General features: G+C 34.8%; 3 protein-coding genes and 1 pseudogene across 4 annotated transcripts in view; 1 reads left to right on the top strand and 3 right to left on the bottom strand.

Moving 5' to 3' along the window:
• Positions 1 to 5,917, bottom strand: part of LOC146926619 (uncharacterized) — an 83,720-nt gene extending 77,803 nt beyond the window's left edge. Inside the window, exons 1-3 of the mRNA XM_085700127.1 lie at positions 5,646 to 5,917; positions 5,406 to 5,477; positions 4,052 to 4,115 (exon numbers count right to left, since the gene is read on the bottom strand). The gene's annotated coding sequence lies outside the window, so the exon portion shown is untranslated. The remainder of the gene's footprint in view (positions 1 to 4,051; positions 4,116 to 5,405; positions 5,478 to 5,645) is intronic.
• Positions 364 to 7,554, bottom strand: LOC146926617 (ribosome biogenesis protein BRX1 homolog 2). Its single transcript, XM_085700130.1, has 9 exons — positions 7,465 to 7,554; positions 6,327 to 6,555; positions 3,444 to 3,585; positions 2,837 to 2,915; positions 2,533 to 2,657; positions 1,967 to 2,068; positions 1,028 to 1,096; positions 845 to 943; positions 364 to 741 (listed from the first exon to the last, which is right to left on the bottom strand). Exons 4-9 carry the CDS (start codon positions 2,883 to 2,885, stop codon positions 610 to 612), a joined length of 576 nt encoding a protein of 191 aa, XP_085556256.1. The 5' UTR covers positions 2,886 to 2,915; positions 3,444 to 3,585; positions 6,327 to 6,555; positions 7,465 to 7,554; the 3' UTR covers positions 364 to 609.
• Positions 2,886 to 6,538, bottom strand: LOC146926618 (ribosome biogenesis protein BRX1 homolog 2 pseudogene; annotated as a pseudogene).
• Positions 7,555 to 9,237: 1,683 nt separating the features above from the next.
• LOC146926616 (trafficking protein particle complex II-specific subunit 120 homolog) lies at positions 9,238 to 17,231 on the top strand. Of its 2 annotated transcripts, none has more exons than XM_085700121.1 (10): positions 9,238 to 9,701; positions 10,781 to 10,987; positions 11,426 to 11,608; positions 12,681 to 12,784; positions 12,953 to 13,012; positions 13,510 to 13,798; positions 14,077 to 14,372; positions 14,530 to 15,377; positions 15,806 to 16,747; positions 16,843 to 17,231. In XM_085700121.1, the coding sequence occupies exons 1-10, from the start codon at positions 9,285 to 9,287 to the stop codon at positions 17,061 to 17,063; spliced, it is 3,567 nt and encodes a 1,188-aa protein (XP_085556247.1). In that variant the 5' UTR covers positions 9,238 to 9,284; the 3' UTR covers positions 17,064 to 17,231. The 2 variants fall into 2 exon arrangements, with proteins under 2 accessions (XP_085556247.1, XP_085556248.1); XM_085700122.1 differs by having other exon boundaries at positions 9,260 to 9,701; positions 14,080 to 14,372.
• The last annotated feature ends 1,545 nt before the right edge of the window (positions 17,232 to 18,776 follow it).

Raw genomic sequence — 18,776 nt, 5'->3', positions numbered from 1 at the left:
ACAATTTTGCAAGCCAAACATACCCTTAGCCTAGGAACGCACACTTTGTTAAACAAGCTACTAAATGGAAAAAGGAAGCCTAGTGTTATTTTATATATAAGTTCCCAAATTTTATTTTTTTTAATAATATAGCTTCCCAAATATTACTGATACTTTTTCAAAAGGGTCTTATAATTATGGACGGAGGTAGTAATTCTTACTTCTCGTGAGATTAATGAAAAAAATAAGCTGGTCATGTTTAAGGGCATAAGCCAAGTCAATCTTAGGCTAAAAACTACAACCTTGTCTGCTAAATACTACTTGACTAAAACACCTAATAAGAATATAAATATAGCAAAAATATATAGTACAAGTTTGGCAGGGTAGGAAACAGTCACCAGAAAAACAATAATTTAAGAAAATAACATTACAGATCATAGTATCATAGTTTGATGGGAACAATCAGATAGAAGTACATCCCATATCTCCAATAGAACATACAAAGCAATTCGCAACATCAAAAAGCCGCAATAGAGAACGGACTGCCAGCCAAAAATCACCATTTCATGTTGGATATAAGGTGAAATGTCCATTCTTGCTTTTAGTGAAAAGAGGCAGGTGAATTTAAGATTAATCTTTCCACATATCTGCAAACTCATCAGGCTCAAGAGGATTGGCCATCTCATGCATTTTCCTCCTTGTCTTTGCTTTGACCTTCTTTGCAAACGTTCCAGCCTTTTTCTTCTTCTGCAAAGCTCGGATCTACAACAACATAAAAAGGTTAAAAATATAACCAATATGTAGTTATTTTCAGTAGAAAATTACAAAAATTATAAGTGTACATTGAGAATATTTTGGTTGTTACCTGGTTTGGCGACACGTAGAGTGGATTCTCATATAAAGTCGGGCCTCCAAAACTGCCACCGAATATTTTAATCGGATTCAAGCAAAACCGTGGACCAACCTAAACAAGTAGTTTGCACACATCAGTTAAATGAATCTTAGGAATTGTCAGATCAAATATAAATCGATAAGCCAATTTGCAGACCTCAATCAATGTCATTTTATCAAGGCTTCCACGGGGTAATTTGTCTGACTCGTTGTGAGGAACAGAGATCTGCATGAGAATAAAAATGTGTTTTATTATGTAACATAGTTCAGTAAGCATCAATGACAACATAAAGTAGAAAATGAGAATAGCATTGCAAAGCCACATCTGCAAAAAATGCAAGTGTGTCAGCATAAAATAATACCTCTATCTTGTTTAAATTATTAAGACCTCCATACATTATAAAATAAGCAAAATTAAGTTCACCGGATTAGTATAAAAGTCATCAATGCATGAATAAGTAACACTGTAGATCCGTCAATCACATGTGGTAGCGTCATGGTGTTTAAGACATGCATACCTATGTGAAGAATCCATTTTCTTTTCTCCTAGACTAGAAGTGTAGACAATGTAATTACATGATAATAGCATCCAGTGGTTTACAAAAAATCAGTTGAAAGCTTTCCATGTAACCATAGCAAAACAATCATTTACTTCTTCGTTGATATAGTATATAAGGTTTTGGTTTGATCTTACATCAAATCTAGACACATGTCATAATATCATATTTCTATTGGTCTTCAAAGTAATTGTGTTTAAGTATATTTTTATTTTCATATACTAAAGCCTGTTTGTAAAGGAACCTAAGGCTAATGCTTTAATTTGAAATGTTCACAAACCCAGTTTATCCATCAGCAATGTTAGCAAAGAAATAGGACATTTAGATTTGTCATCTCAATTTCACTCTAAGTCAAAAACTATGGCTAACCAAAACAATTGGCATAATTATAACCAAGATGCCAGCGCTTATTTGTTTTTAGTAGAGTGATGTTGAAAACAACAAACCAACAGATTTTAAAGTTTAAACTCGAAAATAATGCAAATTTGAAAACAATGTTATGCCAATTATTTAGATCTTTTGCAAATGCAAACACAAACCTGGTAATTTCGGAACCATATATGGTCATCAACAATCGAGAAAACAAAAACGTGGTCATGGAAAGGCTTAGCCTTTCTGTGGTCCTTCGGTGTTTCAAATATCTGGATGAAGAAAAGAAAAACTACGTCAGCAATAATCAAAATTGTGTATACTTTGATTATTCTAATAACCAAGAAAAAAATGAACGTGCGCGCACACAATCCACACCCCTTTTCAAATACATAACTCAAGTACAAGAACCAAAACTACAGAAAATTGTGAACAGGAATAAATGCTTAGCCCGCATTCTACACAATTAAAATTTTAAACTATGACAAGAGCCAAACATAACATTTATAGACTTCTCAAGTCAACGGTGACAGATTAAGAAACTTTTAAGCATATAGATATATGACAATAGATCACAAATACGTCAGAAAAATGCACAATACAACAACTTTCGATCATACTAGGAACTCATATAACGTAACACCCCCAAATCACCACCAAACTAAGATGGTATTATCGAAATGACCTTAACTTTTGAATCCAAAACTATGCATAGAAGAGTAATCAAACCAAATACCTGTAACAGCATCTCCTTCAACAACTTCCAGTATGCATCTTTTTCAAAATTTGATGAAAATGTCAAAAGAGGACGAGAGCCTTTTAGGTGATTCCCAGTAAGCTTCAATTCTTCCATTGTGTGCACTGGAAAGCAGTGACGGTAAAAGAGAAACTAGTAAAATGGCCTCGGAGAGAAAGAGAGATGGTCATAATTCAAAAAGAAGAATGAAGAACTGGATTACTGATCCTAGAATACTATATAATCATAGCAAGGAAATTGGTTTATGTAGTAACCTTAAGATAACAAACAGATAGATTATTACCGGCACTAACTAAAAATTTAACAGACGGGCCGTTGGGGCATTTTGCCATTCAAAGATAAAGATCTTTTGCCTTCCTGCACTGAAATTCACATACAAAGAAGGTAGATATAAGATAGTTATCCAAATGTCACAAATAGACTAGACTTGCTCGAGATTAATAACTGGAACTCAAACTCGAGATTAAATGGAAAATGTTGTCTCAGTCGCCAGATTTAAAATAAGTAAACTGCGTAAATACATAGAAAACCAATTTGGGAGGGGAAACAAAGGAGTGATCGTGTTCTACACTTTAAAATTTAAAATGGATAAAAAAAATCTACAAGACACAAGAATCAGTTGTGTAATCCATCACAAAAAGGAAACAGATTATATCAATTTGAAATTAACCAACAATAACATATTGCATTAGATCTAAATTTCAACATTTTTTTTAGGGAATCTGAATATCAACATAGACATCAACATTTGTAACAAAATGGAATAATTCTTCACACCATAAACAAACAGTCAATTTTCTAACTCAACAACAACATAGCATAGCTCATAAACATAATGCATAGATGTCACTGAAAAACCTTATGTCATAAAAAATATTTAAAAAGAATACCTCAAAAAATAAACACGACGAACAGTTTTTGAGCTCAACAAGCTCATTCAAGGTGGCGCCCTTAGTTTCTTTCGATTCAACCTTGTTATCCTTTTTGCAATGAGGTAGAAGCGATACCAAGTTCAACATCAAATGTCGGTACCTATAATAAGTTTATGATCAATACCATATTCAAAAGCCAATAACCCACAATAAAAGGAAGAAGTACATTTGTGCTTAATTTCACACACAAACATGAGCGTTCTGACACAATTACTTTGTCACGACCCAAAAACACTAATCGTGACCGGCGCACGAACTAGAACATTCTAGCCCGGCAAGCCTATTGATTCATCTTGACAAACTATAAAATAAAAACAATTCCAATTCAGTTTTCATTTAAAAAAAATATTTACTGAAATTTCGACAGAGTTTCCTCTAAAAATTCAACATTTCCAAGATATGAATCCTGTTTTAAAACCTGTTTCATCATCCAGTATCTCAAATAACATTATTCTCATACTTGTGTTACCATTAGAATCTCAAATACAACTCAAAACAAAACATTTGTAAACAACCAATAGCTGCAGATACATTGATCATTCAATTCATACACATAGGAAACCTACCAAAAGATTGACACTGGTAGATCTTTAACCTTGCTAGAAGCTTTCTACGCAATTGACTTTGAATCTGTAAAAATATAAGAAAAAGGGGTAAGTCACAAGGACTTAGTGAGAGACAACAACCACGACCAACTAGAAGGGAAACACACAAGAGCACGATTATTTTTTTTTTCTCAAAAATTTAATGACAATTTACAAATCTAGTAGCCGTATAAAATTCTAATAATCTGCAACCGTTTATACGCATGAAAATTCACACCTTGAAAATATTTCCAATAAAATAGGTATACTTCAACGAAAAGTCCCACCTCGTAAAAACATGAAGATAACATTACAAGCCTTTAAAAATAAATTGCCGAAAATTAAAATAAAAGCCTTTAAAATATATATTGCCGAAATTTTTTAATAAAAACCTTTAAAGAAAATATAGAAAACTCCATTTAGTTAAAATAAATAAAATGGGTGAATCGAGAACTAGCTCCATCTCGTTGATAGCCCTCTCCTCCTAATGGTGGCCTTTCCATAGGGGCGGCTCCATCTAACGGATAGCTCTTTTCTCTCGACTCAAAACAAAATGTTTTTAAAGTATATCAAAATAGGTGAATCAAGAACTAGCTCCATCTCGTTGACAGCCCTCTCCTCCTAATGGTGGCCTGTCCATAGGGGCAGCTCCATCTAACGGATAGCTCTTTTCTCTTGACTCAAAACAAAATGTGTAAAACATTTTCAATTAGGAAGTTTACCTCTCATTGATAGCCCTCTCCTCCTAATGGTGGCCTTTCCAAAGGGGCGGCTCCATCTAATGGGGCAATTCTACCTAATTGAAATCACATACTAGGTGCACCTAGGTCGTCGTCATTATAGCCGTAATTTTCAAAACACCATTCTTAAAACAAATTGCCAAAACCATATTTCACAAAATCAAAACTTATATTCAAAATACGTACAATCAAATCTCAATTGAAACTATAATGCTTAATAAATCATAAGCAAATCTGAATTCAAACCCAAGTCCAAGTCGCGTACATATTAATATCAAATCCTTTCAAAAACGCATATTAGTATCGAAAATTCCCAAAAAAAAACATATATTTCAAAACCCGTATTTCCCATGTCTCAAACACATGTCATAATATATGCAGCCAACTCTCAATTTCAAATCCTTTGTCCCATAAGTCAGAGATAATTTAAATAGAGACCGTAATAATATCAATGACTTTCATCACAAGTATCAATGAGAGGAAAAATATTCAAAGGGTGTGTTCCCCATTTTTATAAACACTTAAACGTAGAAAAATATCAAAATATCAGTGATATTAATAGTGAAAATATGTGATAATGATAGTTATCAACTCACAGTTATGACGAATCAACTAAGTTTGATCTCTAACCACTCCTGAAGAAGCATGTGAAGTTTCCGGCATCATATCTGAGCATCAATAATATTTTCTTATGAATTAGAAACTCATTCTACTACTTCTCTAATTATAGTTAACCATAAATTCCCCATATCATCTACTCTAATCTCAAAAATTAATTTCTAACAACTAATCATGTCTAAATATACACTAATTGAGTTGTAAATTGTTAAATATACCTCCAAGAAGTCTCAATGAGCAACTTTCACAATATGGGTATTCCTTTTCTTTCCCAAAGCATAAACTCTAACCCCAAAATTCCACCAAATAGAGCTTGTACTATGAAATAGCTTGCTTAGATGCATAATATTTATTTTGGGTGTTTGATTTGGTGATGAATTGGTGGTTTGGAAGAAATAAAAATGTGAAGAAAAGAAGAAAGGTGGAGAAGAGAGAAAGAATGATACGGGAAGAAAGAGAAAGAAAAGGGAAATGTAAAAACAAAAGAAAAAAAATGAAGGTTCTCGGCCCTTCTTCAATTTTTTTTTATTATTATTTTTTTTGAAAAAAAAAACATAAGTGAAACGGTGTGTTTCAATTTTACTGCACACAAAGAGCTTGTTTGGATTGCATTATTTAAATTTATCTACTGGAATAAACACTTGTGAGACTGTTAGGGACAACTTCTAGAAACAACATATGAAACGTCCATAAACTGTTTTACATCGAAACCATTTGACATTAATTTAATTTTTGTTGCAGAAATAACTTATAAATAAGCACTTACAAGATACGCCCTTACAGCATAATAACTTAACTAAGTTGTTTGCCAAACATAACCAAAATAAACAAATCCAAACTCAAAACAAGCACAAACTGTGCGGATACAGCAAAATATATTTGGGTTTTGAGATTTGTACCTGTAAACAATACGCCTAGAGCAAGTAACCAAAACTTTCTCTTTGTTCCTGAATACAGGTGAAGCACCATTATCCTTAGCCTCAATTTCATTCTCATTATCATTCTTATCCTTCCATCCCAAAAGAGTCCTCACTGGTCTCTCTGGAGCAACATCCTCCTTTTTGGGCACGGCCTCAGCTTCAGCCTTTTCACTTCGCTTTCTCTTCCCCATGTGGTTTGGCTACAAATCTATCACATAATATAAATTAAATCATTTAATTCATATACGTCATTAGTGTAAAAAGTTGTTACACTGTCGATCAATCATAACTGGTAGAACGTTAAAAAAGTTTGATGTTTATCATAATCACTTCAAAAGTCACACACATGATCAGTTGCTTGAGATATAGTGACAGTGCCTGAAAATTAAAACTTTAGGCCTGTTTGGATTGACTTATTTTAGCTTATCTGCTTGCATAAGTTTTCTGAGACTGCTTGGGAGAACTTATGAAACCAGCTTAAGACATATTCATAAGCTGTTGTCAGCTTATTTGCATAAGTTCTCCAAGATGGCTTGTTAAAACAGCTTATAGCTTATAACAATTCAACTTAATCTTATCTTTTTTCCCTATAAATAGCTTATACATAACCGTAAGCTGCAAATAAGCTGTTTATCCAAACAGGGTCTTGCATTAAAACTAATGATACATGAACCATTTAGCTACAAAATAAATTTTTGTCAATGACCCATTTACCACTTTGATTCAATATAACATTTTGACAGTGACCCATTTGATTTCTTCAGAGCAACATAAGCATGCACGAGGGCAATGAAACGAAATAAGAGAGAACAAAATTACTGAACTCAGTGCTAGCAGCAACTATATTCTAGCAATAAACGAACAAAAGCTTCTAATGAAGCTAATTACAAGCATACACAAACAATCACATTCTAGGAACTTTTCCGTGAATGAAATTACTACACGAATTGTATACATCCTTGAATTTCTTGCTAAAATCCCTACTAAATTAAGCTAGTGTTTATAGAAACGCATTAATGTAGAAGTTGAAGCTACAAGTAAATTGGTGTTCAATTGATAGAAAACGAAAAACGGATGCAAATTAATCTGATTCTGACAGAGAGAGAAAGAAGCTTACGGAGCTGCGACGATTTCGGTGGAAGGCGCCGATTGAAGATGAGGCAGGTGGGAGAGTCCAAAAACCCTAACTCCCTGAATCTTATTTTTTAATTAAAAGTTAACAATATTCATTTATTTAAATTAAAATACTACATAAATACAATACAAGTTTATTAAAAAAATAATGAATTTGTGATAAACTCATATCATTCATATTAATGTATAAAAATAAGATTACGGTACGACTATATTCAAATGTTTGAAATATTCATGTATGACACAAAGTGATTGATTGAATTTGTAGTTAATCTGACAACTTGAATCTAACAAACATTGCAACAAGACAGGTAAGCGAAACAACATTGCACAACGCCTGACAAAAACCGCGTCACACTGATGGTTGCACATTACAAGGAAATTTTTATGGGACTCCTCCCCTCAAAATCCAAAATTCAATCGTTTAGACCTATTTTTCATTTTTTTAAAATTTTTTCATATTCTCAGATTAATCCGGAAAAAAATTAATTAGTTTTATTTGATTTTTATAATTTTTTGGTGCTATGTTTATATTTTTATGATTTATTTGACAAGTTTTTATTATTTTTTTACTTTGTTTTTTGTTGTTTTTAAAAGCAAAATTCAAAACTGCTGAAATGAGAGAGATTCTTGCTTATTATATATAAGCATGTTTCGGATTATAATTGTGAAATAAAAAAAATTACTCGTCGATTTCAAAGGATTCATGAACATGATGTTATTGTATTTTCTCTTAGCCAAAAACTAGTCGTTAGGTTTAAAGTCAATTTTCCTTCACAAGAAAAAGGTGTAAAGTCAATTTTAGCCTGAAATCTCACATTCAAATTGTTTTTTCTTTGTCCTTTTAAAAAAAATGATGTTTATAGTATTTCATTAGATAACAACTCGTTAATACATGACGGTACATCAACAAAAGTACGAGGACTAGCTAAAAATGTCACATCCCTAGCTAATGTATAAGCTACCTCATCGCTTATCTCCGACTAAACTCGACATGAGTTTGTTAAAATTAAGCTACAACAACATCTACATTAAGCTAATATAGTACTGAATTTCGTAATGTTATGATTTATGTTGTTGAAAAGTCTATAACTATCTTCACATCTAACTCAAAATCCACATTAGAAAGTTGTAGATCATGCACCAAATTGATTGCATGAAGCAATCCCGAGAGATTCACAAATTTTTGTGGAGCAAATAGGTCGTGACCAAAGTGTCTTGGCAAAAACGAATCTTCCTTCAACATCCCTTAAGCACATGTCAAACACTGTATAATTCAACGTGGTGGAGATAGAAGCGCCAATGTTGCACCTGAGACACCCTGTTGCTGGCAGTTGCCAACGAGACAACCGTTGTTGCGCGTTATTTGTTGTCAGTGTTGTTGTAGGTGGGCGGTATGGTTGTTGTTATGTTTGCTGAGTTGACCATGCTTTGTTACATTTTCATTCAACCAATCCCCATCTAAGTGCTTCACGCGCTCTAGGATTTTGCTACATGTCTCTCTAACATGTTACCACACTTTCATGTCCCTGCTCTTCCACAGACTTCAAGTGATAGTCACGAACCTCTTTTGTTGCACCTGCGACACAACCTACAAAAGTGAGAATATAATAGTTTCAACAATATAATTTTGCCGCATCTCCTTTTCTAATCTAGTTAAATAAGTGATTTTCACTCTTTAAGAGGGAACATATTTTTACTCTTCTTTTGTATGATTTTGTGGTTTCATCATCTTAGTACCATGTTGTTTATTTTTAGCAAGTAACTAACTAACCAACCACTCCGACGATCACACAGAATGGAATGGAACCAGAAGTAAGCATAGAAGGGTCTTCCACAGTCCAAATCGCCGTAATCCCAATCGGACTAATCCCACCACCACTCCTCCGCGACTACTACTCCCTCCTCCTCCCACTCCACACCATCCCTCTCTCCGCCATCAGCTCCTTCTACACCGAACACCAGAAATCCCCTTTCGCTCATCAACCTTGGGATTCCGGTTCACTTCGCTTCAAATTCATCCTCGGCGGCGCTAATCCTCCTAGTCCTTGGGAGGATTTTCAATCGCATCGGAAAACTCTTGCTGTTGTTGGCATTTTTCATTGTCCTTCTTCGTTGGTTCATCTTAATGATGTTGTTGATCAGTTTGCAAGTTCCTGTAAATCTTATCCTTCTTCGCTTGTTGATCGCTGCTTTGCGGTTTACCCTAATGATTCTCAGGTAGTGACATTTTTTTTGAACGTGATTAATTTCCCTAAGATTTGTTTGCGAGTTTGGAGGGGAAGGAGGGGAAGGCTTGGGAAAAAAGGAATGAGCAAGTAGAAGAAATAAAGGAAAATGGGAAGGAGGGCTTTGGGGGTTAACTTTTCTTCATAATACAAAACCCTCCTCATTTGGAGGAACTAAAAAATTGTATTGGAGGAGGGTTTTGGAGGGTTAATAAGAATTCTTCAAATTTAATCTATGTTGTTATAATATTTTTAAAATTAAAAACAAAGTAAGCATATGCATTAATTTATCATTCTCTAAAAAACTACTCTTTTAAAAAATTTGAAAAATTTCTCCATTTTTCCTCATATTTTGCACCCCTCAAAGCCTTTCCTTTCCTTCCCCTCCAAACTCCCAAACAAAGCCTAAGAAATGGATCCAAAAAAGGAAATATTTCTTTTAATTCTTATTTACTTTTTTTTAGTTTTAGAATTTTCTGTTAGAAATTGTTATAATTAGAAACATTATTAGGCTAGCAAATAAGTGATAGCCTTGCTGATAAGCTAGCTTATAACGGATAGAAAACAGATACCCTGCCTTGCCTTGGAAGACACTTTCGCACAATGAATGTGTCCGTCCGAGCAGTGTTTCTGGTCCTGATTGGACGGTCTAGAAAAATACAGATTTAATTTTTATTTTATAAATTTAAAAATTCCAAACTTGAATCGGCGTTTCCCTCATTGAATCGGTTCTAGCGAATAGATAGCTGATTGATTATGTAATGTTAGGGAAAATTAAATATGAAATGACATAAAGAATATATATTTATCAAAAAAAAGGTATAAGCTAGTAATAAGCTATATGCTGCTGAGAAAATGATGGTTACCAAATGATTGTATTTTAGTTATATAAGCTTATAAGCTAGTAAAAATAAGCTATAAGCTCGTTACCAAATGAGCTATCAACTCGTGAAAAAAACAGTTTTTTTAGTCATATGAGCTTATCAACTTTCAATTTTAAGCTAGCTTATTGTGCTTATCAAGCAGATCCTTGTAGGTTTTGTTTATTTATTGTTTTGTTTTTTGTTGTAGCTTGAGGATGGAAGCAAGAGAGGTGGAAATTTGAGGTTGTTTCCACCTGCGGATCGTGCAACGTTAGAGTTTCATTTGAATACTATGATGCAAGAAGTAGCTGCTTCGTTGCTAATGGAGTTTGAGAAGTGGATGCTTCAAGCAGAATCTTCTGGAACTATTCTCAAGACGCCTTTGGATTCTCAAGCTAGTCTCAGCTCAGAGGAGGTGTTCATGTTTTAGGTGTCATGAATCATGATTATTATTGTTGTTTTTTATTTTTATATCTTGGCGGTGTTATGTGTTATAATGTGGATTTTGATTTTTGGTTTCGTGTTCTTGGCTCTGTTTGGATAAACAGCTCAATTAAGAGCTTATAGTATAATAGCTTACCATCTACGTACTTATGTATAAGCTATTTCCATAACAGAAGATAAAATAATTTCAAACTGTTTTAATATAAGCTATTTTCATAAGCCATTTTGGAGAGCTTCTAAAAATAAGCTTAAAACAACTTATGGACATGCCATAAGGTGTTTCTATAAGTTGTTCCAAAAGTCTCTCAAATTCTTATGTTGATACGTTCAGCTCAAATAAGCCAATTCAAACAGGCCTTGTTGTGAAGTTCAATTTGATTGATCTTTTGTGTGTTTGTGTGGAATGCAGGTTATCAAGGCCAAAAAACGGAGACTTGGGCGTGCTCAGAAGACGATTGGTGATTACTGCTTGCTGGCAGGTTCTCCTGTTGATGCTAATCTTCATTATTCTACTGCATTAGAACTTGGCAGGTTGACTGGGGATTACTTCTGGTATGCTGGTGCATTGGAGGGCAGTGTTTGTGCCTTGCTGGTATTTTTTTTCTTCCTCTTTTCGTGCTTTCATTCTGAGTTTGATTAAAAATTGAATAGTGTTTTTTAAAAAAAACAATAATAATTAAAGATTGTGGACTGTATGGCTAGGCAATCCACATGCGTTGTGTTTTTCATTGGAACCGGTGAAGTAATGTGGGTACATAAAAACTTCTCTTCGTTATGAGTTTTGTAAACCCTATCTATGATTGCATCCAAAGTGCGTATTTGGTTTGGATTCATGGTAGAGAGTTTTTTTTCCCTCTATTGTCAAATGTGGTTTTAGTAAATATCCAGATCTGTGGTGTGGTTACTCACAATCAAGATTGGTATTGCTTGCAAACTTTGGTCAAACTCAAATTTGACTAAATCAGTTTTACAAAATTATGTTCATTCTAAACCACGATTGTAAAATCCTTACCCAAATATAACACTAAACACTGCTTTTGTGTGGTGATTAGTTTTGCATTTTGAAAATGGAAGGGATCGAGACATGCAGCCGTAGTGGTTTTTTATGTGTCCACTGTTAACTGCTTTTTCAAGTGCTTAATTGTTTTTTTATTTGCTGACAACGTATGAACAATTACTTACTTTGTATATAATTTATTTAGAAAGCATGAACTAGTAGACTAGAGTATCGACAATTTAAGGCTCCAATGTCTAAAATCTTTATCCTCTAATTTGTGCTCCAATTAAGCTAGATTTCGGTTCTTAGAAGGGAAAGATGATATGTTCATACGGCTATCAAATGAATCTTGTCTTTGTTTTTACTCAAGAATTCAAGGGCATGAGGTTTAGGCGGAAATTAGTTGACCTTGGAAATGCTGCATGTCATATATAATTTGGTTATTGATTCAATTTATAGACAGTTTTCTGGCATTGCATGGTATCTGCAGTATAAATATTGTAGTATATTTCTATAAATTGAGAGTAGTGGCAGGCAGTGCATGCTACATCGCATAGGAGTATAGATATAAGTCATATGACGACCATGATTGTCCTGTAAAATGAACACGCTCTTGTCTACATTCACATTTAGTGTTATTTATTTCTTTTCATTTTTATGGTTTCAGATTGACTGTATGGGCCAGAAAGATTCAGTCTTGGAGGATGAAGTTAGATATCGTTATAATAGTGTCATCTTGCATTACAAGAAGTCACAAGATAATACTCAGCGGTAAGAAGTTATCCTTTGAGGTTTGAGCCTTCATTAACCGATTTCTCTGATGTCTATTGCTTAACTGTGCTTTCCCTAGTTATATTACTCAATCTATATTTACGCGTCATGCTGATTATTCCAATTTCTATTTTTTTATTTCTTCGTGTTTTTATTTCTTTTGTGCAGATTTTCCCCCATAACTTTTGAACTTGAAGCTACTTTGAAATTAGCAAGGTTCCTTTGCAGGTACGTTCTTTGCTGTGCTTTACAATGTGATAAATGTGCTATGATGATGCCCATTATGAATACGTAATTCAATTAGCTTGAGTATTCTGAGAAGTATCTAAGCACTCGAGTACCCTCCCTAAGAAGCTAGCCATCAAGGCGGAGAACCAAGTCACTTAAATTCTCTACTGAGCATCCCACACTACTAATTGTTTGACCTGGGCACCCCATAGTACCCAAATCTCTATCATCTTGAATACATGCACCGCGACGAGCCATTATGAATTTTGCATTTCACTGTTTAACTTCTTGAAGTTTGACCAGCATTTCAATTGAATGATGCTTCATCAATTTTTAAATTTCATGCTCCTGTTTACTCAAAACAGTTGGTATTTTACATATGAGATTTAGAATATCTATACTAGTTTGTTATCAAGAGGAATTTAGGTGTATCAAGCAATATGTTCCTCTTTTTATTATTTGAAAACCAATTTTGGCTGAATTCTCTCAATCAACAGGCGAGAGCTGGCCAAGGAGGTGGTGGAGTTGTTAACCACAGCTGCAGATGGTGCTAAATCTTTAATTGATGCAAGTGATAGACTCATATTATACATTGAAATAGCTCGTTTGTATGGTAGTCTTGGATACCAGAGGAAAGCCGCTTTCTTTTCGAGACAGGTTGCTCAGTTATATTTGCAGCAAGAAAATAGGCTGGCTGCAATTAGTGCAATGCAAGTTTTGGCAATGACCACAAAAGCTTATCATGTTCAAAGTAGATCATCGGTTTCCGATCATTTTATTCATAATGTGAGTATACACACATCACCCATCAAAACTTCTTATTTCTTTGGATACTCGAAACACCTATGGCCTAGCTTATGTTACTTTAAAAATATAACTATTTTATGTATTGGAGAGAAATTTTTGATTGATTTGTCGTACTTTTTTTAAACTAGAAATTATTACTTGCTATGATAGTAAACTGTTACTGCTTATCTCTTATTTGCTTATGGAAACATCTCTTATTTTGCTGCTAAAACTTTTCCAGTTATAAAAATGTAATTTAAATCGTTGCTTCTTCACAGAAGGGAATTGGATCAGATAAACCTGATGGTGGGAAAATATATCACCAATCAGTTGTCTCATTGTTTGAGTCTCAATGGAGTACCATCCAGATGGTTGTATTAAGAGAAATTCTGCTCTCTGCAGTTCGTGCCGGAGATCCTCTTACTGCATGGAGTGCAGCGGCACGACTACTTAGGTCCTACTATCCTCTAATAACTCCTGCTGGGCAAAATGGTCTTGCTAATGCACTTTCGAATTCGTCCGAGAGGCTACCACCAGGGACTCGTTGTGCTGATCCCGCCTTACCTTTTATAAGGTATTTACTGGGTTAAAGAATTTTTTTTTCACGCAATTCATCATGACCAAGTCATATTCCTTCATCTTCCCTTTCAAGTCAAGTTTTTCAAATGCTAATTTGGTCAATTACATTAATTTTGGAGAGCTAATCCAAGAAACAATTTAATTATTTTCAGGGCGCATTATTTTCCTGTCCACCCAACACAAATGGACATTGTTAAACGTAATCCTGCTAGAGAAGACTGGTGGGTGGGTTCTGCTCCTTCAGGCCCTTTCATTTACACGCCATTCAGTAAAGGAGATCCAAATAATATCAAGAAGCAAGAGCTTGTTTGGATTGTTGGAGAGCCGATCCAGGTTTTAGTGGAATTGGCAAACCCGTGTGGCTTTGATTTAAGAGTCGATAGCATATATCTGTCTGTGCATTCAGGAAATTTTGATGCTTTTCCTGTGAGCATAAGCCTTCTACCAAATTCTTCAAAAGTGATTACCTTATCTGGCATTCCAACATCAGTGGGGCCAGTTACAATTCCTGGGTGCATCGTTCATTGTTTTCGTGTTATTACTGAACACCTGTTTAAAGAGGTTGACAATCTGCTTCTTGGGGCCGCACAAGGGCTTGTCCTTTCTGACCCTTTCCGGTGTTGTGGATCTCCAAAGTTGAAGAATGTATCTGTTCCAAGTATTTCTGTAGTACCGCCACTTCCATTGCTGATATCACATGTTGTTGGAGGTGATGGGGCCATCATTTTGTACGAAGGCGAAATTCGTGATGTGTGGATAAGTCTGGCCAATGCAGGCACAGTTCCAATTGAGCAGGCACATATTTCACTGTCCGGGAAAAATCAAGATTCTGTAATCACATATTCTTCTGAAACATTAAAATCTCACCTCCCTCTAAAGCCTGGAGCAGAAGTTACATTCCCTGTGACTTTGCGAGCCTGGCAGGTTGGTGTGGCAGATGCTGATAATACGAGGCACTCCAAAGATGCAAGTTGCCCATCACTGTTGATACACTACGCCGGTACTGTCTTCAAGACATCATTATTTTCTTGCTTTCATGATGAGTTTAGAAGTTCAGTCTGCAGGCCTTACATTGGAATACATTCAGATCAAAACCTTTTGTGGATCTGAATATTTTATTCATTTAGATTGTGCAGCGTTATTTGCCCCCGTTTCAATTTTTCCATGTTTCCTCTCCCCCTTTTGTTAGATCAGTATCATTGTTCTCTTGCATTTAGTCCTGTCCCATCGTAAATAGTTGAAATATGTTTGACAAGGTTCCTTATGTAGCTCCATCTTATGGCACACTGGCATTCTCTATATTAGCAATAACATGCATTTATTGATTTGTCATTTGGTGGTTTCATGTGCTGCTGTGCTGAGGACTGTTACTAACTTGTGCTTGTCCTTTTATATCTGGTACTAAGGTTCTTTCCATGTTTATTTCAGGTCCACTGAAAACATCTGAAGATCCAAACGCTGTATCCCCCGGTAGACGCCTTGTTGTTCCCCTGCAGATTTGTGTTTTGCAGGGTTTGTCTTTTGTGAAGGCTCAGCTGCTTTCAATGGAATTTCCTGCTCATGTTAGTGAAAATCTTCCTAAGTTGGATGATGTGAATAATAGTTCCAATGCAGGACATGTTAACTCAGAGTCAAAAATGGACAGATTGGTGAAAATAGATCCTTTCAGAGGAAGCTGGGGACTGCGTTTTCTTGAACTTGAGCTGTCTAATCCAACTGATGTTGTATTTGAAATCAATGTCTCTGTCAAACTGGAGAACAACAGTAACGAGGACAATCATTTAGCTGATCAGGATGCTACAGAATACGGCTATCCTAAAACAAGAATTGATAGAGATTGCTCAGCAAGGGTTCTTGTGCCTCTTGAGCATTTTAAATTACCCGTTCTTGATGATTGCTTTTTATCGAAGGATACTCATACAGATGAGATTGGTGGAGGAAGAAATTCATCATTCTCTGAAAAGAGCAGCAAAGCCGAACTCAATGCTTGCATCAAGAACCTTGTATCTAGGATTAAGGTTCAATGGCACTCGGGACGCAATAGCTCTGGAGAGTTAAATATCAAGGATCCTATCCAGGCTGCTCTACAGACATCAATCATGGATGTGTTGCTGCCAGATCCACTGACATTTGGCTTCAAGCTTGTTAGAGATGAATCTGATTCAGATAATCTTGATCCTGTTAAAGAATCTGATTTACCTGAATCCCCTGCTTCTAAAAGTTCCGTGCTTGCACATGAAATGACATCAATGGTAGTTGTGGTCCGTAATAATACAAAGGATACGATCAAAATTAATCTTAACATTACATGCAGAGATGTAGCTGGGGAAAACTGTGTAGATGGTACCAAATCAACTGTTCTGTGGACCGGTACTATTCAATTTTTGTTTGTTCTCTGTAATTGGTATGCATTCATATGGGTTTCTAACATTGTACTGTCTTGCCAAAATCAATTCTTTTTTCAGGTGTCCTGAGTGAAATTACCATTGAAATCCCCCCACTTCAGCAAATCAAACATTCTTTTTGCCTGCATTTCCTTGTCCCAGGAGAGTATACGCTACTCGCCGCAGCAGTGATCGATGATGCAAATGACATCCTTCGGGCTCGTGCTAGGGCAACTTCAGCTGCTGAGCCAATTTTTTGCCGTGGACCACCATATCACCTTCGTGTTCTTGGGAATACATGAACAAATTTTCTCCTTAAATGTTATGATATCACTGTATGCTAAAATGTGTAGATTTCGTTGGATTATTTAGAGTGATGCGGTTAAGTATAATTTTTTTGAAGGAAAGTTGGAACGTATAATGAATCTCATCAATGAAAGATTTAAAGTACTCCCTCCGTTTCAAAATGAGTGTCGCTTTAGCCAAAAAAAATTGTTTCAAAATGAATGTCACTTTCAGTTTCCAATACAATAATAACTTTTTCTTTTCAATTGTACCCTCCAATTAATACTCAACACACTACTTCCAAAATATTACTTTTAAAACTAACCAATAGTTAATCATTCTTTCTTTTAATCATTGCATTTCTTAATATATATGTGTAAACACCTAAAACGACACTCATTTTGAAACGGAGAGAATATAAAATAGATGCACTCTTGATTGAATTGAACCATCCTAACTGCTACTTAGCTTTTGGTACAAGTTTTAAGGAGTAATTAAAGTATATAAATATTTGTGTATTTTTTACTAAAATGTCTTTATTTATCATTAAATTCACATGTGATAAACCAAAGGTCACAACTACTTTAATAGTTTATGGTGTTTTTCAAAAAGGGTAAACTTGATAAAACAATAATAAATTCACTAAAATATCAAAAGTTTTGAAATATAATTGAAGTTCTAAATCATCAGAAGAAAAAAGATGGAGGGAGTATAAGTTAATCACAGTCAAGAAAGACATCATGTAGATGAATATCACGATCACATTTGAGACGAAGGAGTATAGCATGAAGTTCATAATGGAGAGCATAACAAACTTTCAAATTCTAGACAAAGACATTGATGAAAATCCCATTAACATTTCTAAAATACCACCACAAATAGATATACTAGTAATTATGTTATGAGTACCATCAACATTAACCTTTAAAAAAAATTGTGGGAAGAGAAGATCAAGCTGTGTGAATCATCCTATGTTGATCTTCCATAAAACTAGGAGTTTGAAAAATCTATTTATCAATATTTTTTTGAAAACTCAATATCCTGCTTGAGAACCGACTAATCCGAGGGGTCCAATCATGTCGTCCATTTGCAGGGGGTCCATTTAAAGTCAGAGCATAGCTTTATATGGACTTAACCCACCGAAATTGGCAACAAACCATTTGCAGGGGGTCCATTTAAAGTCAGAGCATAGCTTTATATGGACTTAACCCACCGAAATTGGCAACAGAGATAATCGAAACTGAGACCTTGAGAGGGGCACACTTCAAGGTCTCAAACCAACCATTGGACCAACCCCAAATGGATTAATTTACTTATCAATTATAATTGAGCTTGGTGGTAAATTTTGTAAAAAGATCATCCAATCAATCTGAGTTTTTTTAGTGAAAATGAGAACATTCTTGTCCCATCAAAGAGCATCAGTTGAAATTCTGAATAAAGTAAACCAATCAACATTTGCTACATCAATATCTTTTGAGTTAAGATTTCAATTGAGTCGGCATATAAGCACAACTCAGTTGATAGCTGCAAGAACAATGCAAAGACCAGGTTTCGAACCTCAGACTTTTCACTTTGACCAAAAAAAAAAAATCTGATTGAGTCAGGCCTCCATTCCAATATGTTGAAGAATTTACTCCAATATTTTTAAAGGTTGATTTTTTTTTGTTACATTTTAAAGGTTGATTTTTTCCATCATAGAAAAAAAATGAAAAACTGACTTAACAGCATCA

This window comes from Medicago sativa, chromosome 4 (assembly GCF_051527215.1).
Source record: "Medicago sativa cultivar Bolivia chromosome 4, Bolivia_mono, whole genome shotgun sequence".
Classification (NCBI taxonomy): domain Eukaryota; kingdom Viridiplantae; phylum Streptophyta; class Magnoliopsida; order Fabales; family Fabaceae; genus Medicago; species Medicago sativa.
This window is presented reverse-complemented; position numbering and strand designations above follow the sequence as displayed.